The 20458-nt window shown below is 47.3% G+C and overlaps 1 protein-coding gene across 3 annotated transcripts in view; it reads left to right on the forward strand.

Moving 5' to 3' along the window:
* Nucleotides 1-20458, forward strand: part of tmem131 (transmembrane protein 131) — a 40362-nt gene that overhangs the window by 17447 nt on the left and 2457 nt on the right. The window contains exons 5-37 of one of the 3 annotated variants that reach the window (XM_029121410.2): nt 1783-1903; nt 3322-3438; nt 3610-3732; nt 3882-3962; nt 4139-4289; nt 4521-4639; nt 4734-4842; nt 5224-5332; nt 5585-5738; nt 5836-6006; nt 6481-6591; nt 7001-7135; nt 9142-9246; nt 9498-9584; nt 10587-10739; nt 10834-10909; nt 11187-11301; nt 12243-12381; nt 12471-12580; nt 12704-12776; nt 13368-13519; nt 13731-13873; nt 14290-14476; nt 16084-16269; nt 16539-16694; nt 16847-17292; nt 17694-17872; nt 18312-18606; nt 18814-18978; nt 19101-19367; nt 19564-19645; nt 19733-19839; nt 20166-20326. In XM_029121410.2, coding sequence (XP_028977243.2) covers nt 1783-1903; nt 3322-3438; nt 3610-3732; nt 3882-3962; nt 4139-4289; nt 4521-4639; nt 4734-4842; nt 5224-5332; nt 5585-5738; nt 5836-6006; nt 6481-6591; nt 7001-7135; nt 9142-9246; nt 9498-9584; nt 10587-10739; nt 10834-10909; nt 11187-11301; nt 12243-12381; nt 12471-12580; nt 12704-12776; nt 13368-13519; nt 13731-13873; nt 14290-14476; nt 16084-16269; nt 16539-16694; nt 16847-17292; nt 17694-17872; nt 18312-18606; nt 18814-18978; nt 19101-19367; nt 19564-19645; nt 19733-19839; nt 20166-20326 — 4885 coding nt within the window. The remainder of the gene's footprint in view (nt 1-1782; nt 1904-3321; nt 3439-3609; nt 3733-3881; nt 3963-4138; nt 4290-4520; nt 4640-4733; nt 4843-5223; nt 5333-5584; nt 5739-5835; nt 6007-6480; nt 6592-7000; nt 7136-9141; nt 9247-9497; nt 9585-10586; nt 10740-10833; nt 10910-11186; nt 11302-12242; nt 12382-12470; nt 12581-12703; nt 12777-13367; nt 13520-13730; nt 13874-14289; nt 14477-16083; nt 16270-16538; nt 16695-16846; nt 17293-17693; nt 17873-18311; nt 18607-18813; nt 18979-19100; nt 19368-19563; nt 19646-19732; nt 19840-20165; nt 20327-20458) is intronic. The other 2 variants (XM_029121411.2, XM_029121412.2) reach the window with 2 other exon arrangements.

Below are 20458 nucleotides of genomic sequence, written 5' to 3' on the forward strand. Positions count from 1 at the left end.
CCCAGGAGGTGAACCATTCTGGCTGTCTCAGCCTGTGCCCTCGATCTGACCCCCAAACTCAGCCCCCAAAGAACGAGACCAATCGGTTGTTCCCGTTTTTAATGACTCTGCCTCTAGCCTTGAAAGACTGGGCTGTGTCCCCTAATAAAGGGCTGCCTCCGTAATAAATCTGCCATATAATCTGATGATACCAATGTGGTGTGTTGAGCTGATGTCTGGCCTGGACAGTAAAATGGGAGAGCTCACTTGGCTCATGACTACAGATACTCTCATTTCTGGTATCACCAAAGTTGACCAGAAACAATATGTTTTTAAATGGCAGCCGTATACTGGAAAGTAAGGTGAAGGATCACACCCACCCCACTGTGAACTTCCTGATTGGTTTACATGTCAGTCATCTGATTGGGTCTTTGTGCCTTGGTCATTTACATGTGAGTCATTTAGCAGATGCTCTTATCCAGAGCCAGATATTTTAAACCAAACACCACATAGCTGTCCTAAATGGCATCTCATTCCCTACATGGCATGCTATTTTGGACCAGGGTCTGGGAACAAATAGTGCACTACAATCTATAGAGCTATTTGGAACTGGGTCCACAGCTGTTCTGTTAATGATCCTTTTGGAAGAGCCCTCTCTTGAACTTAACCTTCCATAACCCTGGTTTAAGAGGCCTCTCTCCAGCACTAACCCTGGTTGAAGAGTTGAACCAAAATCAGATTACAAATGTCTGCATTTTGAGGTAGTTTCACAATACCAATACTTCCTAGCATTAGTACAATGACTCTGCTGGAACTGCTAGCATGCAAAAAAAAAAATCTGGATGATACTAGTTGGCAATTGCGCATACTTTAAATAGCAACTTCCTAACATGATGACAGTTTATCTGACTCCAGTGAAGTAGATGGAGGGCCTTTTTACCCAAATCTCTCTCTTTCTTTCTGGTTGGTCTCTTTGCATTTACTTTTCATAGTGACATTACCAGCCCCTTTCAAAGGAAGTTTAATCTCAAACTTCTCAAAATATAGTATTTAAGTACTTCAGTCTCAAAATATAGTACTTAAGTACTTCAATCTCAAAATATAGTACTTCAGTGAGGTAAACTTGCTATGGCTCTTCCCTGGTTCTGACCAAAAGTTCTGTGCAGTTTCCCTCAGGAATGGTACAGAATGGATTCCTGCGAACTCTCCTGTTCAGCTCGGTCATCCAATATCTTTAGTGTTGTCTGAGGAGTTAGGATGAAAAATTTGAAACCTGTGATGTAATGTGCATAGAAATTGCCAGCTTCGGATTCCTGGACTTCCAAGAGAAACAATTGCTTTCCTTAGCTCAGGCCCACACAATGGAGCGGAAGAGCCTAGTTAATGTGGGAGCAGTGATTGTCTCCCTGTGAACAAATATAAAATTATACAAGTTAATGTAGACTACTTTCCCTTGGTCACAGAGGGACTTCTTAAAGCAGAAGTTTTAACAAGTCTGTAAATCTTTTAATTGTTAAAAGAATTGATTATATTTATTGAGCTTATGCAATTACTTAATGCTGAGAAGTGACTCTCGTAAAAACACAAAAAAACTTCAGTGTATTTCTATTCAGGCGGAAATCTAAAAACTCAAAATAACTGATTTGTCAATGATGGTTTTTCTAAAATATGCTATTCACCACGAATCATTGGTAAACCTCCACATATGTTCACTTTTTTGAGATGCTGATGTAAATGCATGGACAACATTATTATAATGATCCTTCTATGCTCCCTCCTAGACAATTTTCTTTCTTTTTCCAGGCCTGTTGGGATGCCGAAAATGGAGACCGTGTACTTGCATAATCCCAGCTCAGAAGAAATTAGTTTAATATCCATATCAGCAACAACAGCGCATTTCCATGCGTCCTTTTTCCAGAATAGGGTAAGTCACTTGACTTACCCTATTGAATTGAACGTGTCAACGTGGACTGTGAGGAAACAGCCAATGACAGTGGAGGCAAATGATGAGGGAGCAGATTGGTTAAAAACCCCCAGATGCTTCCAGGTGCCTGAAATGGTTCCTGTCGCTTTGCTCTCCCTATCTTGTTCTCTCTGTTTTCTCTCTCTCTCTCCTTTCACTATCTCATGCTCTCTCTTCCTCTTTGCCCTTTGCCCCTGTTTGCAGTCTGCCTCCTGCATCACTCTAGGCGTGTGAACAGGAGCACTTAGTGCCGCTCATATCCATGTTACGTCAGCCTTTACATGGCCATGTGTCCTCAATGATTACGCCATCGGGGATGGTTTCACCATCCCGTTTGGTCATTGGAATCACCGCTCAGTATTTCCGTGGGCGGCCAGGATTGTGGTCTCCGCTGAACAGCTGAGGAAGCCGGGCCGTGGTGCTGCGTCTCTCCACGCTTCTCGTGACCGACCAGACGTGGCAAATCCAAAACACACACACCTGTGCCTGACACTGGAAGGTGACCTCACCCTGACCCCCTGGAAGGTGACCTCACCCTGACCCCCTGAGCACAACAGGGCAGGGGTTCACACTGACTCTGGGTCAACCAAGTTTGTTCAGACTACCTCCCCACTGTTTTGACCACATCTTTATCTTTCTTCCTTTAGTTTTCTTCTGTTCATTAAACAAACATCATCCCTGGAATACAAGTTGTGGCCTGGGGGTAGCCTCAACATGTGGAATTAGTAACCTGAAGCGGGGAGATAATGTATCAAGTCACAAGGGCAGAAAGTGTATCAACAAGTCACAAGGCCAAGTAGTTAAAAAACTGAATGAGAATCAAGCACTTTGAGGGACTCCTTTGTTGACAGTTTAACGGGTGTACTTTAGCCATTTCAAGTGGCTTTGCTGTGACCCGGCTTTGCCCGGCCTCCAGGAGGCCAAACCCCGGTTCTGTGGCCGTTAGTGTGCTCCTCTTCCTTGTCTTGGGTCAGATGTGTCGTTGTACACTGCAAAGGGGCTACAGGTCTCCCGTCGGCTTGGGTTTCATCTGTGAAAGCACAGCCAACTGATCCCATTTCACTTGACGATGGGTTTGACTATACCCTACGGCGCTTGGCTGTCCCGTTGTAGTCTGCAGAGTGGATGCCTGCCGCCCTGTGGACGTTCCGACCAAGCGTTCCACCAACCAATGACATTTGACCAAACATTTTACCAACCAATTACTTTGGCCAAACGTTTCTCCAACCAATTACATTTGACCAAGCGTTTCACCAACCAATTACGTTTTTATCCAAGCGTTTCACCAACCAATGACATTTGACCAAGCGTCATACCAACCAATGACATTTGACCAAGCGTCGTACCAACCAATGACATCTCCTCTCCTTCTGTTTCAGATAATCCCACCGGGAGGGAACACTTCGTTTGACGTTGTGTTCCTTGCCAGGGGCGTAGGGAATGTGGAAAATACTTTATTTATTAATACGTCACATCATGGAGTGTTTACATACCAGGTAACGTGGACGTTATAACTTATACGACTTCACCGTCGTTGTTCCGTCAAATGAAAAGCCAAACACGTAAACAATAGCCTGATTCATCGATTGGTCATTTCTTGATCATGTTGATCTGCCAGTTTTGGGTGGTTCTAACCGGCGATTGATTGGTGCTATTTCTGGTTCTAGGTGTTTGGGGTGGGTATCCCCAACCCCTACAGACTACGGCCCTTTATCGGGGCCAGGGTCCCCGTTAACAGCAGCTTCTCTCCTCTCATCAACATCCACAACCCCCACAGTGAACCTCTGCAGGTAGGCACCGACTCACCAGTTACAGCACGTCTGTCCACCAGACCGGTAACGTCACCCCTGAACCGCAGCAGGCCGGCCAACCACGGTGCGTCTGGGATACGCGGGGGGGGGGGTCGTAACGTGCCGCGTCATGTCTTGTGTACCTGCAGGTGGTGGAGATGTACTCCAGCGGGGGGGACCTTCACCTGGAGCTGCCCACAGGTCAGCAAGGAGGAACCACTAAATTATGGGTTAGTTTCACGATGACCCCAAAGAGGTTCCAGGAACGTGTGTGGCCGACGCTCGGTTTTCCTTGCAGACAACGGTTGAGCTTTCTTATGTTGGTGCTCTCGTGCCAACGTAGCAGCGATCCTAGGATGATGGGAGACCAGGGTTGGCCATGGGTAACTGTTGATTGACCTTTCAGGAGATCCCCCCGTTTGAGACAAAGGGGGTGATGAGAGCCAGCTTCTCGTCCAGAGACGCCGACAACCACACAGCCTTCATCAGGATCAAAACCAATGCTCCCGACCAAGACCAGTTCATCATACTGCCTGTGGAGGTGGAGGTCACCTCAGGTACTCCGGTCTCCTCGTCGCCTCGTCCAAATTCACGCCTAGCCCTTTACCTCAGCCCTTTATTGTCTTTAGACCGATATGGTGTGACTGATATTTTGGGAGCTGCTGAAACCAGTCCGAACCTTTCACCTGAGCTAACATGGAGGTGTTGGGGCCAAGAGGAAGGGAACGACTTGGGTCTGTGTCTGCCTGACTGGGAAACGTGCCTGAAATTGTCTTTTTTCCCTTCAGCTCCTGGTATTTACTCCTCTACAGAAATGCTAGACTTTGGTACACTGCGATCACAGGATCGACCGAAACAATTGAATTTACATCTACTAAATTCAGGATCTAAAGATGTCCCGATAACGGTATGTCTCCTGGCTCCCACCTCGACCTGCCCTTTCCTGCGTGTGGTTTTGCTCTGTTCCCATGTCCACGTTAACACGGTCGTCTTTTCCGTAGAGCGTGCGCACGACGCCGTCAAATGAAGCGGTTACAGTCGAGTTCAAGGCCATCACGCTAAAAGCTGAAGAGGGCAGATACACCAAAGTTGCGAGTATAAGTTTTGATGGTAAGTCTCCTGACCCTCTGACTGGTTTAGCCACTGACCTTTGATGCCTAAAATATTTAAATGCTGGCGCCATGAACTTAAAACCATGACATACAGTGGTGTATTCTATTTATCTAGTATATGGCTAAACTTTTAATACTTAATGGAAATTATGTTAACTGGTTAGTTTTAACCTTTAAATCAGCGCCATAGGGTTGAACTCCTTCAGGAAGAAAATGAAAGGCTAGCGATCCGTTTGTCTATTTTGTTTAGCTATAAAATGGTAGTGTATTGTTTTTAAATGCCACGCCATTACATTTTGAGATTCATTTATGTTTATATGTTAATAACTGTTTGTGGAGTCGTTGGTCTTTGGATATAATATCTCTGTTCTGTTAACAGCATCTAAAGCACGAAGACCGTTTCAATTTTCTGGTAAAATAACAGTGAAGGCAAAAGAGAAAACCTATTCAAAACTTGAAATCCCATACCAAGCAGAGGTTCTGGAAGGGTAAGAGCTCATTTGCTCTCATTCATTTCAATGACTGTTACCTGATTTAAAACACTAATGATGTGTCGTAGATTTGTAAACATGTTTTCCTTACCTGTATGAAGCCTACTGTAGTGCTGGACTAAAGAATACTGAAGACTTTAAGCTATAGGTTTTAGTCCAGGACTAGTCTTAGTCTGTAGGGTTTTGTCAATGACTGGGCTTAGTTTGGGCTTTGATCACACAGCCTAATGCCAGCTCTGTCTCCTCTAGCTATCTGGGCTTTGACCACACAGCCACCCTGTTCCACATCAGAGACAGTCCCGTGGACCCTGTGGACAGAGCCATCCTCCTGACCAATACCTTCAACTTTGCCATCCGCGTCCACAACATCTCTCTGCCGCAGGAGGCAAAGACCATGTTTAGGGTGAGTCTTCAAACCCCTCTCCGGTTCCTGGTTTTGAAGGTGGTGCACCCCACGACGACCAGGACCCTGACGGTGTGGTTCTCCTGTTCCTGTCCAGGTTGTCAACTACAGCGACCCGGTCCTGATTCCTGCTCACGAGACTCGCTACATCTTCTCTCTCCTGTTCCGACCCGTCCGCCCGTCCATCCACATCGACAGCAACATCCTGCTCATCACCAACGCGTCCAAGTTCCACCTGCCTGTCAGGGCCTACACGGGCGTCTTAGAGGTGCCCGCGCGTGTTCCTTTCTGTCCTTCTGAAACAGAGACACGTATTCCTTGTCCCCTACAGCTAACCTTGACCTCAACAACCTAACCCATATGCCTGTACTTAATCTAACGCTAAGCCTGAATGTAACCTGTCTTCTAACGCTATGCCCAGGTTTAAGTCTCACTGGGTCGTATTTCCCACGTCCCCTCATGTACATATGAACTGGCCACACCCACGTCCCCTCATGTACATATGAACTGGCCACACCCACGTCCCCTCATGTACATATGAACTGGCCACACCCACGTCCCCTCATGTACATATGAACTGGATCACACCCACGTCCCCTCATGTACATATGAACTGGATCACACCCACGTCCCCTCATGTACATATGAACTGGATCACACCCACGTCCCCTCATGTACATATGAACTGGATCACACGCATGCATGTAGGCACTGTAATAAGTCTGTCCTCTACTCTGTCCAGCCTCTGGTCCTGGCACCCAGTCTGACGGAGAACCTTGTGGACTTTGGTGTCCGCAGTGCTACAGACACCAGCAGCATTGTGCTAATAGTGGTCAACAGCAATCCCATAGAGGTGAAGTACACACACACACCACACTTTCTCTGCCCAAGAGCAGGGGGCATTCCCCTGTCCCTGATCATGGGGCATGAGTATTGGAACTAGTTTTGAGGTCCAGATTTAATCATGGGGGGGGTGCATAGATAAGAGCTGTGTGTTCTGACGTCAGTCGCCACTCTCTCATGGACACCATTTATGGATTTAGTCCAGGGTTTGTGGGTTTTTGTATAGGGTTGGTCCGTTAATAACAAATTGCTAGTGATTTTCTATAGAGTTGGCTGTACCCCTTTCCTCGTGAAATTATATTTAATAGTTTGTGTCCTCATTGTAACTCTGAATCATACTCTAAGGACCTAATCCCCCCCACCCTCCCTGCTGACCTCTATCCATTGACCCCTGACCTTTGCCACTGCTGTACTTCCAGCTGGAGATCAAGTCATGGCTGGTGACAGGAGACAGTCTGTCTGTGGAGCTGCTCAGGACGGAGAAAGGCAACAGGACAGCAGCTCTAGGACGCAGCAGAGAACTACACAACACATCTGCCTCACATCACAAAACTGTAAGAGCTACAACCAACAATCAGGCTGCCAGATGTATTCAGAAATTGATTTCCTCATGCAGTGCTTTACAGCAACACTGCTTAGATCCCAGAGAGCACGTGGAATCATAGTGACTGGGGATTGGTGACCGCTTCCGCCATCTTTTCTCAAACGTGTTTCCGGATTTGGATGCCAAGTTCTTAATAATCTTTCAGCTCCATTCACATCCTGTCAGATCTGTCTAGCTCATTTTCATCTGCTTTTACAGACCCTTTTCCTTAATGTGTAACGTTGCAATGAGTTGGTTAAATGGCTCTTTGATCGCCTCGAGGTTTACCCCACCTTGACCACTGAGAGTGGTGCTGCTAATGACAATGTCCAGGCCACAGTTTAAATGGGCAATATATAAGATTGATTCAGAGTGACCGACATGCACACCATATCAACCTTCTCACCTGTCCGTCTATCAGTTGGGATTGACTTGCAATCTCCTTATACTCGTATTAGACACTCGCAGTACTGTATCCTTGCCACCCTGAATGAACCCTGGACTATCTAGCACTAAACGGGTGTCATCCGGTAAGGTAAGACGAGGAGACGTCGTTTAATTGTTTACGAGGCAGGATGCCCCACGGTGCCCCTTTGAAAGTGCCCCTATCCAGCATTTTCTATTTGAAATATCCAATAATAACCCTTATATGTCATTAGTTAATGTTAAAAAAAAAAAACAGTCTGTGGCAGAGGGTCAGGTCTGACACTACCTTCACCGTCACCATGGTTGTAAGTAAGACGTAGGAGGTCTGTTATGCGTCTGCTGATTAGAATCTTACTTGGAACAGTGATGTTGGATGGTTTTACTTGAAGTTTGCAGCATGAGTGGGCCTCTGTCAGCGCTTCATGGGTTATGAAAAAAATATACGTGGACCTGTGTGGAATTAGTGCTTGGATGGTGTTTGAGTCTTCAGGTTATATTTGTGACAGGATGATGTGTATGTCTTCAAAAGATTTGTGTCTGGACAACATTTATGTCTTAAGGTGTGTGTCTTCAGGTGCTTTCTGATTTCAGGTGATTTTTTTCTCAGTATAATGTCTGTACCTGTGTGGCTTCAGGTGATATTAGCATCAGGATGATGTCTGTACCTGTGTGGCTTCCGGTGATATTAGCATCAGGATGGTGTCTGTACCTGTGTGGCTTCAGGTTATATTAGCATCAGGATGGTGTCTGTACCTGTGTGGCTTCAGGTTATATTAGCATCAGGATGGTGTCTGTACCTGTGTGACTTCAGGTTATATTAGCATCAGGATGGTGTCTGTACCTGTGTGGCTTCAGGTGATATTAGCATCAGGATGATGTCTGTACCTGTGTGGCTTCAGGTGATATTAGCATCAGGATGATGTCTGTACCTGTGTGGCTTCCGGTGATATTAGCATCAGGATGGTGTCTGTACCTGTGTGGCTTCAGGTTATATTAGCATCAGGATGGTGTCTGTACCTGTGTGACTTCAGGTTATATTAGCATCAGGATGGTGACTGTACCTGTGTGGCTTCAGGTGATATTAGCATCAGGATGATGTCTGTACCTTACTTCAGGTGATATTAGCATCAGGATGATGTCTGTACCTGTGTGTCTTCAGGTTATATTAGCATCAGGATGATGTCTGCACCTGTGTGGCTTCAGGTGATATTAGCATCAGGATGATGTCTGTACCTTACTTCAGGTGATATTAGCATCAGGATGGTGTCTGTACCTGTGTGTCTTCAGGTGATATTAGCATCAGGATGATGTCTGTACCTGTGTGTCTTCAGGTGATATTAGCATCAGGATGATGTCTGCACCTGTGTGGCTTCAGGTGATATTAGCATCAGGATGGTGTCTGTACCTGTGTGTCTTCAGGTGATATTAGCATCAGGATGATGTCTGCACCTGTGTGGCTTCAGGTGATATTAGCATCAGGATGATGTCTGTACCTGTGTGGCTTCAGGTGATATTAGCATCAGGATGATGTCTGTACCTGTGTGTCTTCAGGTGATATTAGCATCAGGCTACTACGCTGCCTTTAGAGTGACCCTGGTGGCTAAATCTCTGGAAGGCATGTATGACGGGGCTGTACACATCACCACAGACTACGAGGTAAGACACACACACACACACACATAACGGAAAACAAAAACCAAACGATGAGTTTGTTTTTCAAGCTGTTTTTGGTTGCAAAAAAGATTTATAAAAAAGGCATGAGACTGTTCAGAGACAACTTTGGATGAAAATGTGGTAATAAAGATTACGTTTGCACGTAATTTAAGGAACTCGAGAAATGTGTAAAAGAACAGTTATTTTCATGGAATTGTATGCATGTACAGCGTGTGTTGTCCTGTTTTTGTCAGATATTAACTGTCCCAGTGAAGGCTGTGATAGCAGTGGGGACGTTGAGCAGTTCTCCTGAACACATCATCCTGCCACAGTCCTTTCCTGTGAGTCTCCTCAACATTTTCTTATCATCTCGTGATGATCCTGTGATTCCTGTTCCTAACACATCTGAGCCAATGACTCTCAATATGACACGTCAGAAATGTTTGGGTCGGACAGGAAAAAGATCACACTGTATGACAAACACATCACACCACACTAACTAGTGGCTCCATGGTTTTGAGTGTTTCACTCCCTTCGATTGTGTAGCCTGATGATATTAACGACATAACCCTTAACGCTGTTGGTCAGAGTAGATGTTACATCATGACATTAGCAACATGACCCTTAACGCTGTTGGTCAGAGTAGATGTTACATCATGACATTAGCAACATGACCCTTAACGCTGTTGGTCAGAGTAGATGTTACATCATGATATTAACAACATGACCCTTAACACTGTTGGTCAGAGTAGATGTTACATCATGACATTAACAACATGACCCTTAACGCTGTTGGTCAGAGTAGATGTTACTTCATGATATTAACAACATGACCCTTAACACTGTTGGTCAGAGTAGATGTTACTTAATGACATTAACAACATGATCATTAACACTGTTGGTCAGAGTAGATGTTCATGATATTAACAACATGACCCTTAACGCTGTTGGTCAGAGTAGATGTTACTTCATGATATTAACAACATGACCCTTAACGCTGTTGGTCAGAGTAGATGTTACCTGATGACATTAACAACATGACCCTTAACGCTGTTGGTCAGAGTAGATGTTACCTGATGACATTAACAACATGACCCTTAACGCTGTTGGCCAGAGTAGATGTTACATCATGAAATTAGCAACATGACCCTTAACGCTGTTGGTCAGAGTAGATGTTACTTCATGATATTAGCAACATCCCAAGAGGCAACAAAACATTTGCACAGTGACTCTTTTCACACCCCTGAAATGACCTAAATATGAGGCATGAGGCTGTGGTGTTGTGGTCACTGTCACGTCACCCTTGCCTGATTTGTTTGTGCTCGCTTGCTTCCTGTCCCCAGGGGAAGATTGTCCACCACACTTTCAGCATTCAGAGTTCCTTCACCCAGAGAGTGAGACTGCAGCAGATCCGTTCCCTAACCCAAGATGTTCGCTTCTATTACAAAAGATTACGCAGCAACAAGGACGAGCTGGAACCGAGCCGCAAGTCAAAGGTGTGCTCCCGGTTCCCTTAGAAATACGTTTGTTCTAATAGAAACATCGGTCTTACTAAGGTTAATCACGCTCTTAATTTGCCCCCTTTTGCAGGTTGCAAATATTTATTTTGATGCCAGTTTAAACTGTGGTGACCATTGCTATGTGGGGTTGCCGTTTGTCTTGAAATGTGAGTATTCTGGAGAGTCTTATGAGCACATCTTTACTAGTAAATTTAAGAAGTAAGAATATTGACTACAAACACATTTTTCTTGGACGACTGATGTCGCTTCACGTTCACTTTTTTAAAAGCTGTCCTGGTGGCTTGTTGTGGTCCTGTTAAGGGAGTTTGCTGGGCTGTCTTCACGTTTTGCAGTCTACCTGTACATTTTCCACAGTTGTAAAGCTGATATGTAGTTCTTTTTAAAAAGTGATTGTTAATATTTTGTTGTCGTTCTTGGGGTCAGCGGAGGCCCGGCCCCACGGCCTGACCCTCCAGGAGGACATCTGGGACGCTGATGTTGACCTCCACCAGAAACTCCTCAGACGATGGAGGGAGCTTCAGGAACGCTCTGGACATGAGTGAGTTGGATGTTCCCACAACCTGCTCTCTGGCTGAGGTCCACCCTAGTGTGTGCAAGGTCCGGAGCATGCTGGTTCCCTGTTCCTCCTTGTTCCCTGCAGGTTCTAGAGTACAGCTGGTTCCCTGTTCCTCCTTGTTTCCTGCATGTTCTTGAGTACAGCTGGTTCTCTGTTCCTCCTTGTTTCCTGCATGTTCTTGAGTACAGCTGGTTCTCTGTTCCTCCTTGTTCCCTGCAGGTTCTAGAGTACAGCTGGTTCCCTGTTCCTCCTTGTTCCCTGCAGGTTCTAGAGTACAGCTGGTTCCCTGTTCCTCCTTGTTCCCTGCAGGTTCTAGAGTACAGCTGGTTCCCTGTTCCTCCTTGTTCCCTGCAGGATCTAGAGTACAGCTGGTTCTCTGTTCCTCCTTGTTCCCTGCAGGTTCTAGAGTACAGCTGGTTCTCCGTTCCTCCTTGTTCCCTGCAGGTTCTAGAGTACAGCTGGTTCTCTGTTGTTTTTGGTACCCTTTGACCCTTCTGGGTTTCTGGTCTGCCTGGGAACAGATATTTTTCCACATGGTGTCCAAGTCTAAACCAGTCCCTAGTTAAAGGGGAACAGGGAATTAACAGTAAACCTGGCTTCATGATCCTGTGTTCCATTTTGAGGGGATAAAGTTCTGGGAAGCAGCTGACTCCCGGACTAGTTGTGTCAGGACATTGGACTGCTCTGTGAGTCCTGACTAGTTGTGTCAGGACATGGGACTGCTCTGTGAGTCCTGACTAGTTGTGTCAGGACATGGGACTGCTCTGTGAGTCCTGACTAGTTGTGTCAGGACATGGGACTGCTCTGTGAGTCCTGACTAGTTGTGTCAGGACATGGGACTGCTCTGTGAGTCCTGACTAGTTGTGTCAGGACATGGGACTGCTCTGTGAGTCCTGACTGATTATCTGTCTGTTTTGTTGAAGGGTGGAGGCTGTGTTTGAAGTGAACACAGACCTTCAGAAGAACGTTCAAGCTACAATAACAGCTAAGCAGGCTTGGCCGTCGCTGGTCAACTCCTCACAACCAATAATTTTCCCTCTCACCAATACCAACAGCTCCTCTGTGAGTATACACCATACTTATATACACACAACTACACACACACACACACACACACACACACAGGTCTAAGTCTTCTCTGTGGCTGTCAGGAGGAAGAGGTGTTTCTAGAAAACCCGGCAGATGTCCCAGTCTATGTGCAGGTCCTTCCTCTGGCCCTCTACCCAAACCCCTCCGTGTTCGCCGGGAAACTAGCACACAGGTAAAACTGGACCCCCGATTCAGCTAAAGGAAAGAGCTAAGCACATTCTCTCACTATTAGGTCGGTCTGTTGTCGGCTTGATTTGAGGAACGGAAGCCTTGCCTGACTGGTCTGTCTTCCCAGGTTCCCACTGGGAAAGTTGTCCAACATCAACATCGACACAAACACGCTGGAATTTCAGGTCCACAAAAATCAGGTAGAGTACGGAACTGCATGGTCAGTCAGGATTTATAGACCTACAGGATCAGATGTGGGTGGAGGAGATTCTCTCATAAACTGCTAGATCCTCATCTGGGTCCCAATTGGCACCATTTCCCTTAGTGCCCTACCTCTGACCAGGGTCCACAGCTCCTGCAGGGCTCCGGTCAAAACTAGGGCACTACGTGTTATGCATTGAATTTCAACGTCTTGTTCTCTAACAGCTGTCTGCCTGTCAGTTGTCCGCTAACAGCTGTCTGCCTGTCAGTTGTCCGCTAACAGCTGTCTGCCTGTCAGTTGTCCGCTAACAGCTGTCAGTTGTCCGCTAACAGCTGTCAGTTGTCCGCTAACAGCTGTCAGTTGTCCGCTAACAGCTGTCAGTTGTCCGCTAACAGCTGTCAGTTGTCCGCTAACAGCTGTCAGTTGTCCGCTAACAGCTGTCAGTTGTCCGCTAACAGCTGTCAGTTGTCCGCTAACAGCTGTCAGTTGTCCGCTAACAGCTGTCAGTTGTCCGCTAACAGCTGTCAGTTGTCCGCTAACAGCTGTCAGTTGTCCGCTAACAGCTGTCTGTTCATCTGTTCTTTCCCAGTCATCTGTGGTGAAAAGCAGCGGTGGTTTTGTGGAGGGCTCCACCAGGCCATTTGTCTACAACCTTCTGCTCCAGCCTAGGGAGGTCAAGTCATTCAGCCTGAGGTTCACGCCGGTCAGCAACCACACCGTGAGCTCCCTGGTCATAGTGCGGTAGGTGGCGTTGTTTCCACTGTTACAGTAACTAAGTGTCATGGATTCAGTTTTGAACGCGTCAGTACGGTTGTTTAAACAGTGAAGTGCTCTGTCAGGGTGTGTTCCAAAGAACAGTTGAAGCCTGTCAGTGCGTGCGTGTGTGTGCCCGTGTCCAGGCAGTTCTAACCTAGGATTTGCCTGCTGTCTAACACGCGTTTCTGTGTGGCAGGAACAACCTAACGGTGATGGATATGATCATGGTTCATGGCCAAGGATCCAGAGAGAGCCTGAAGGTGGCGGGAAAACCACCTGGTCCTGGCAGCTTTCTCCGCTTCAAGATGACTGAGGCCTTGCTGAAGGACTGCACAGAGAGTACGTTTCACCCTTCTCCCAGTGGAAAGATACTTCTTCAGGATGTGCTGCACGTCCTGTTTGATTCATTCACAAGTGCTCGCTGTCTGATAAAAACCTATTTTCTCTCCAAAATAGACACCTTTCAAGAAAACAAATTTAAACATGACCATTTCCCCATTAACCTACAATTATGTTGGCTAGTTTTCTGGGTATTAGAGTCATGAAAAGGTTTGACTTCATCGGGGGGGGGGGGTCTGCTATCAATATATGCGGAAAAAATAGAGTTACAAAGATTTCGACGACAGTTCTGATTTAACAACACACTTATCAGTGCTGCATTATAGAGTAACACAATATGCTTGGAGGCTCCTGTTAAGATAAGTGTAACTCTGCTATCCACTAACACACTGCCCTTCCCATCTGCTCTTGTCCAGAGATGAGGTCCAATGAGCCAGTCTTCACCCTGAGAAGAACATTCCGGGTTGAGAACACTGGTCTGCTCCCCATCTATATCCGCTCTGCTGAGATTAATGGCTTGCCCTGCCAAGGATATGGCTTCAAAGTTCTCAACTGTCAAGAATTTGCACTTCAACCGAATGCTTCGAAAGACCTGGTCATACTGTAAGTTGGCCCACATATTATTCCTTGGGCGCCTTGTTCACTATTTTATGCATTTATTTTAATCAGAGCCCTGTGGGCAAATTTAGGGAATTAGGGTGCCATTTGTGACGGTCATTGGTAATACATACATACATCCATCCATCCATCCATCCATCCATACATACATCTTCTTCCGCTTCATCCGGGGCCGGGTCGCGGGGGCAGCAGTCTAAGCAGAGATGCCCAGACTTCCCTCTCCCTAGACACTTCCTCCAGCTCTTCCAGGGGGACACTGAGGCGTTCCCAGGCCAGCCGGGAGACATAGTCCCTCCAGCGTGTCCTAGGTCTTCCCCGGGGTCTCCTCCCGGTGGGACGGGACCGGAACACCCTCCCAGGAAGGCATTCCGGAGGCATCCGAAACCGATGCCCAAGCCACCTCAGCTGACCCCTCTCGATGTGGAGGAGCAGCGGCTCTACTCCGAGATCCTCCCGGGTGACCAAGCTTCTCACCTTATCTCTAAGGGATCGCCCAGCCACCCTGCGGAGAATGCACATTTCGGCCGCCTGTATCCGGGATCTTGTCCTTTCGGCCATTTTGGTAATGGTGTGGGATATATATTCTTGTGTTGGACCGCAAGGCAGGTGAATATCATGGTGATGAACTGTGAAGCTTACCGACTCCTCAGTGGGTTGGGGTCAGGGTTTAATGAAGCCTGTCAGAGGGAGGAGGATGTCTCGGCACTGAAATAGGTCAGCTTAGATATAGACTTGCAACCAACCTTAGGCCTCAGGGCAAACACTGACTGTGTTTGTCAATGTGTCAAAAACTCTCGGTTTCTGCGTGGATAAATGTGCTGTTTGTCAGTGAGCTCGTTGGTGTTCCACTTCATTTCCCTCTGCCATTAAAGCCTTTATACACACCGAACATACCATCTTAGCTTCACAACTTTGACTTGTGACAAATGACAAACTATCAAAACGTCACTGGGCTTTAAATCTTTCAATTCTATCTGCTGTAGAGACTGGGACGCTAAGCAAACTCTCAATGTTTAAGTAAAAAGGGAGTTAAATGCACTAGTTAAGCAGAGTAGGCATGAGAGGGTGTGGTATGTATTTACCAAGCAGTTGCCTGGACACAGTACTTAGCCTTTGTATATTTCCAAAATACAACAAACCCAATTAGTGCCTCATTGCTATTATAAATATATCTCTGTGTTTAAAGTCGCTGCCAGAATGACAACAGGGTTTGTGGTCCACCTTGGATGTCGCAGGTTCTCTGTCTAATTTTTACTGTGATTATGTGTGTGTAAAATGAAAATGTTTTACTTTTTAGTCATATAACAGACACTTCTATCCAAAGTGAGTAACAGTAAGTACAGGGACATTTATCCAAGGAGCAACATATTGTGAAGTGCCTTGCCCAGGGGACACAACAACAATTGCCCCAGTCAGGATTTGACCCCGATTACAAGCCTGACTCCCTAACCGCTTGGCCACTGAGGCACCTGCAGCTGTAATATCCGTGGCGGAAAATCACCGACTGAATCCCCCCCTGTGTTCCTTCAGGCACCTACAGACATACAAACCCTGGGGTGCCCGCTCACTTCCTGTCCCTGTGTCTCCGCCAGGTTCACGCCAGACTTCACGTCGTCCAGAGTGATTCGGGAGCTGAAGCTGGTGACCGACGCGGGGTCAGAGTTCGTGTTCGTCCTGAACGCCTCTCTGCCCTACCACATGCTGGCCTCCTGTGCAGAGACACTGCCGGGGCCCACCTGGGAACTGGAGCTGTACATCATCGTCTCGCTCATCATGAGGTGTGCACTTACTCTTGGGCTTTACATTACACATCGTAGAGGCCTCGTTGCAATAATGTCACAGCAGCCGTAGGATAGTTGCACATTCGATACAATGCGTCTCCCTCGAAATAACTTGCCGAAGCACTTTCCGATCCCTAACATCACGCCCGATCAGCCAGAGAATTTTTTCCCTGGTACACGCGCTGAGTACAGCTTCAACCAGCATCCTGCATGCCTAGAGACCCTGGGTTCGGGTATTCTAATGTGAACGTGCCTGTCTTCCGTAGCTCAATGTTTCTGCTGGTCGTGGCTACAGCCTATCTGGAGGCCCAGGGCATCTGGGAGCCCTTTAAGAGGCGTCTATCTCTGGAATCCAACTCTTCCATGGAGACGGGCAGACCCTTCGATCTCAGGGAAATAGTTCGCGTTGCAAGTGATGCTAAGTAAGTCAAACGTTTTTTAGTTTTTTCCATTGACGGACACTTCACTAGGAAACCTATTAAGTCAATAGGTATTGTGCTTATGAAGTTGTCCTCTTAAAAAACACAATGCTCATGGAATCAGTGTTTTTTTTTTTTTGTACTTATTTTTTTAGCTTAAATGATTTCAGTGAGGCCCAGCAGAACCCGACCAGAGGGGTGTACGGGTCCGGAAGTGGGGGGTCCCGGGGCGGGGGCAGACCAGGAAACAATAGGGCGTCCTTGGACCCTGATGGACCTAGATACAGAATGGGCTTTGGCCGATCTACTATGCAAGCCTCCTCATCCTCTGCCACCCAGCTGGCTAATGGCGCCCCAGTTTTCCTTACCAGTCGTAAGGCACGGAGCTCCAAAGGTCAGCAGGGCGGGGGACTCCTGGACCTCCAGAACGGAGGCCCTGGGTCTGGTTTGTCTTTGCCTCAAAGAGGGCCCTGCTCTGGGGGAGAGGACCCAGACTTTGTCAGCCTCCTTGGGGCTATGGATAACGACCTGGACAGACCGGAGTCTCCACCACTTGAGTCTCTACAGGAACCCAGAACATCGGAGTCTATACAGACCAAAGGTAGCCTATCACAACACAGCCTAGTCTAGTGGTTCCCAACCAGGGGTACTTGGCCCCCTGGGGGAACTTGAAAACACTCATGACACTGTAGGGTTACCAGTGAAATTAACATGAGGGGGTACTTCAGGGATACTCCAAGCAGAGTGGTACAGTAACTGAAAAGGGTTGGGAACCACTGGCCTAGTCCTTACAGACAAAAGGTAGCCTATCACAACACAGCCTAGTCCTTACATAACACAGCTGGCCTATCAAAACACAGCCTAGTCCTTACAGAACTCAACAGACCTATCACATCATAGCATAGTCCCCACAGAACACAGTTGGCCTATCACAACTCTGTTGTTTATTTGTTCTCACTGGTTGTGTGTTTGTTTTGACTGGTTGAATATTGGATTCTAAAGGGAGACCTCCTCTGAGAGGCAAAACCAAAGTCCAAAGGAGGAGAGAGGAGAAGGAGAGGAGAACCAAGGGGAAAGCCCCTACAGGCGAGGAGCTGAAGGATGCCCTGGTTGACAATGATGACAGTTCCTCAACCACCACAGAGACCTCCAACCCAGACGTAGAGACCTCCATCAGAGAGGTAGGGACAGCTGGGAGTTGTTGAGAGTGCATGGGGCTCTGAGGAAACAGTATAAAATGTATCTCAGATAATATCCATATGTCTATCTAATACAGCTCCGGAAAAAATTAAGAGACCACTGCACCTTTTTCTTTCCTTTTCAAAAAAGTTGAAAAGGACGGTTGTGATTGAGGAACAGAGGGGTTAAAAGAGACCACTGCAAATTGAACGCTTTTGTTCCTCACTCAAAACCTTCCTTTTAGACTTTTTTGGAAAGGAAAGAAAAAGGTGCGGTGGTCTCTTAATTGTTTCCGGAGTTGTATATCTGTCTGTTAAAAAATACCTTTGTGTCACATGTTTCCTGTTCACTCTGAATCCCTTTCATCCATGATAATGGGAATATTAGGTTTCAGTTTACGATCTGAAAAGGTTCGTTGTAAAAGAACTTGCAATCCCGCAGCACCAGAGTGATGAGCCATTCATCCAGGCATCTGTTCATGTTCAGGAACCAGTGAAGAAGAAAGGCAGGACAGCGGAGACTATGGAGAAAGAGAAAAAGGACACCCTTCTCACCAAACCCAAAAACGTCAGGAAACAAACAAACACAAAAAAGGAAACGGATGGATCCAATTCTCTGGAGCTGCCGTATGTCACACCCCTGGAAAACAAACAGCGCAAGACCTTCACCACCAAGGCCCTCATCCGGCCAGCTTTCAACCCTGTTCCTAAAGGTCGGACTCTGCCAAAGCCCAGAGGTAAGCTCCTCTATCGCAGTGCTCTTCAACTTGCATGCTGAACGACTGAAAAACTTTTCCCAGTAGTTAGATAATTGCCCTCACTTGGTGTCCCTGGTCAGGCCTGCTCTTTTCGGCTTCTTCTCTCTTCCCGTCTCTCTCCCTCTCCCTCCCTTTCTTGCTGTCTTCCTCTCTTCCCCTCAAACAGTTTCTCTCTCTGCACCCCAGTGCCTTGTGGGAAGCCTGAGGATGGTGGGCCATCTCCTGTGGTGAAGCAGCTGTCCAGGGCCTCGGTGTCAGTCCCAGAGCTGGGTCATAGCAGCAGCTCTGATGGAGAGAAGGATTTTGCTTCTCCTGAATGGGACATCCCCCTGCTTTCCAAAACCACCAACCGTAAGTCACATAAACCTTAGAGGGTCCTAAACGCCACCCAATTGACAAGGGCTTCTGTCCTTTTAAAAAAAATGCCAATCTTCCGGTCTGACGGCCTCCTTTCCCATACCTTCTGTCCACAGAAGCAGACAGCCTCCAGCTGATCTCCTTGCAAACCAGGAACGCCGACTCCTTCCTGAAGAAGACCAGCTCAGCGAGGACATGCTCCCCTACTCCCTCCTCTCCCAGCCTGGTGGCCAGGGGAACATACAGCCAAGTTCTCAACGCCAGTAGTGAGAACCACTTGAAGAAGGCACCAGGGAACAAGCTTGTTAATGCCCCCTCTCTCCCAGGGAAGAATGGCAACCCTACATTCGCTGCCGTGGCTGCAGGCTACGACAGAAGCCCAGGTAGGACACCAGAGGGTGCAGACACCAGTGGGTGCAGCTTCTTTTTGAGGTTGGGCACCATAGAATATAGCTCCTTTTCATGGCAAGTCACCATAGAATAGAGCCAATTTGCTACCGTAGTGTAAAGCTCTTTTGTTACCATTTGCTACCTCTGTTTAATACTGACTACACAAAGTAATGAACCATCGGCTTTCAGGTGGGAGCGGCCCAGGTAGATGCGACGCCCAAGGGAAACCTCTATGTCACATGACCTCTGTGGAGAGTGACAGCTCTGACAGGTACATACGTTACCGTGGCAAATCATTTCAAACACACACCACACACTCCAACTTCTAAGAATCCCTTTGTTCACGCCTCGTCTCTAGCTCTGGATTATGGAGTCCCATTGACGCCAACGCCAGCAGCCCAGGCTTTAACTCGGTCAACTCCTTCTCTGCATTCGGACCCAACAACTCTTTCAATCTGACTGGCGGTAAGTAGTGGAGTCCCATGGGGGATTGGTGGTTAGGTTTGCTGGTGCCTGGCTCAGTAGACCGCACATCCCACCAGACCAGCGCCAGATTCCATGGGATATTTAGGAAAACACAATTCCACTCCCGATGCTGGGCTAGTTTGAAACATTTCCTGCTCGCCTGTACAGAAGATATTAGCCTCTGGCTCGTGGGCTAGCTCAGGTGTGGTGAGCTAGCCCAATTGATTGTCGTTGTGTTCGTTAGACGAACATTCTTGGTCATTTGAATTGCTGCACTGGGTTGAGTTGTGGGTTTGCGCATCAAAAGCCTTGTGCTTGTCTTTCAGTCTTCAGTGAGATGAGTTTCCCAAAGACGTCGGAGCCACAGCCAAGCTGGCCGGAGTTCAGCCCAGTGTCCCCCTCCATCTGGGACATCCCCAGCACCAGTGACCCTCTTCCCCTGCACTCCTGGCCCACCAGCTCGGGTTCCGCGACCACCCCCTCCGTGGTAAGACGGTATTCAGCTGGTGTGTGGTCACAATGTTTCACAACGAAAAATGAACGTGAGCACTTTTTATTAGACAAGTAGAGACAGTAGCTGCAGTTGCAGGTTTCTGGTCACCCTGCAACTTGGCACAAT

Source organism: Esox lucius, chromosome 8 (assembly GCF_011004845.1).
Source record: "Esox lucius isolate fEsoLuc1 chromosome 8, fEsoLuc1.pri, whole genome shotgun sequence".
NCBI lineage: Eukaryota > Metazoa > Chordata > Actinopteri > Esociformes > Esocidae > Esox > Esox lucius.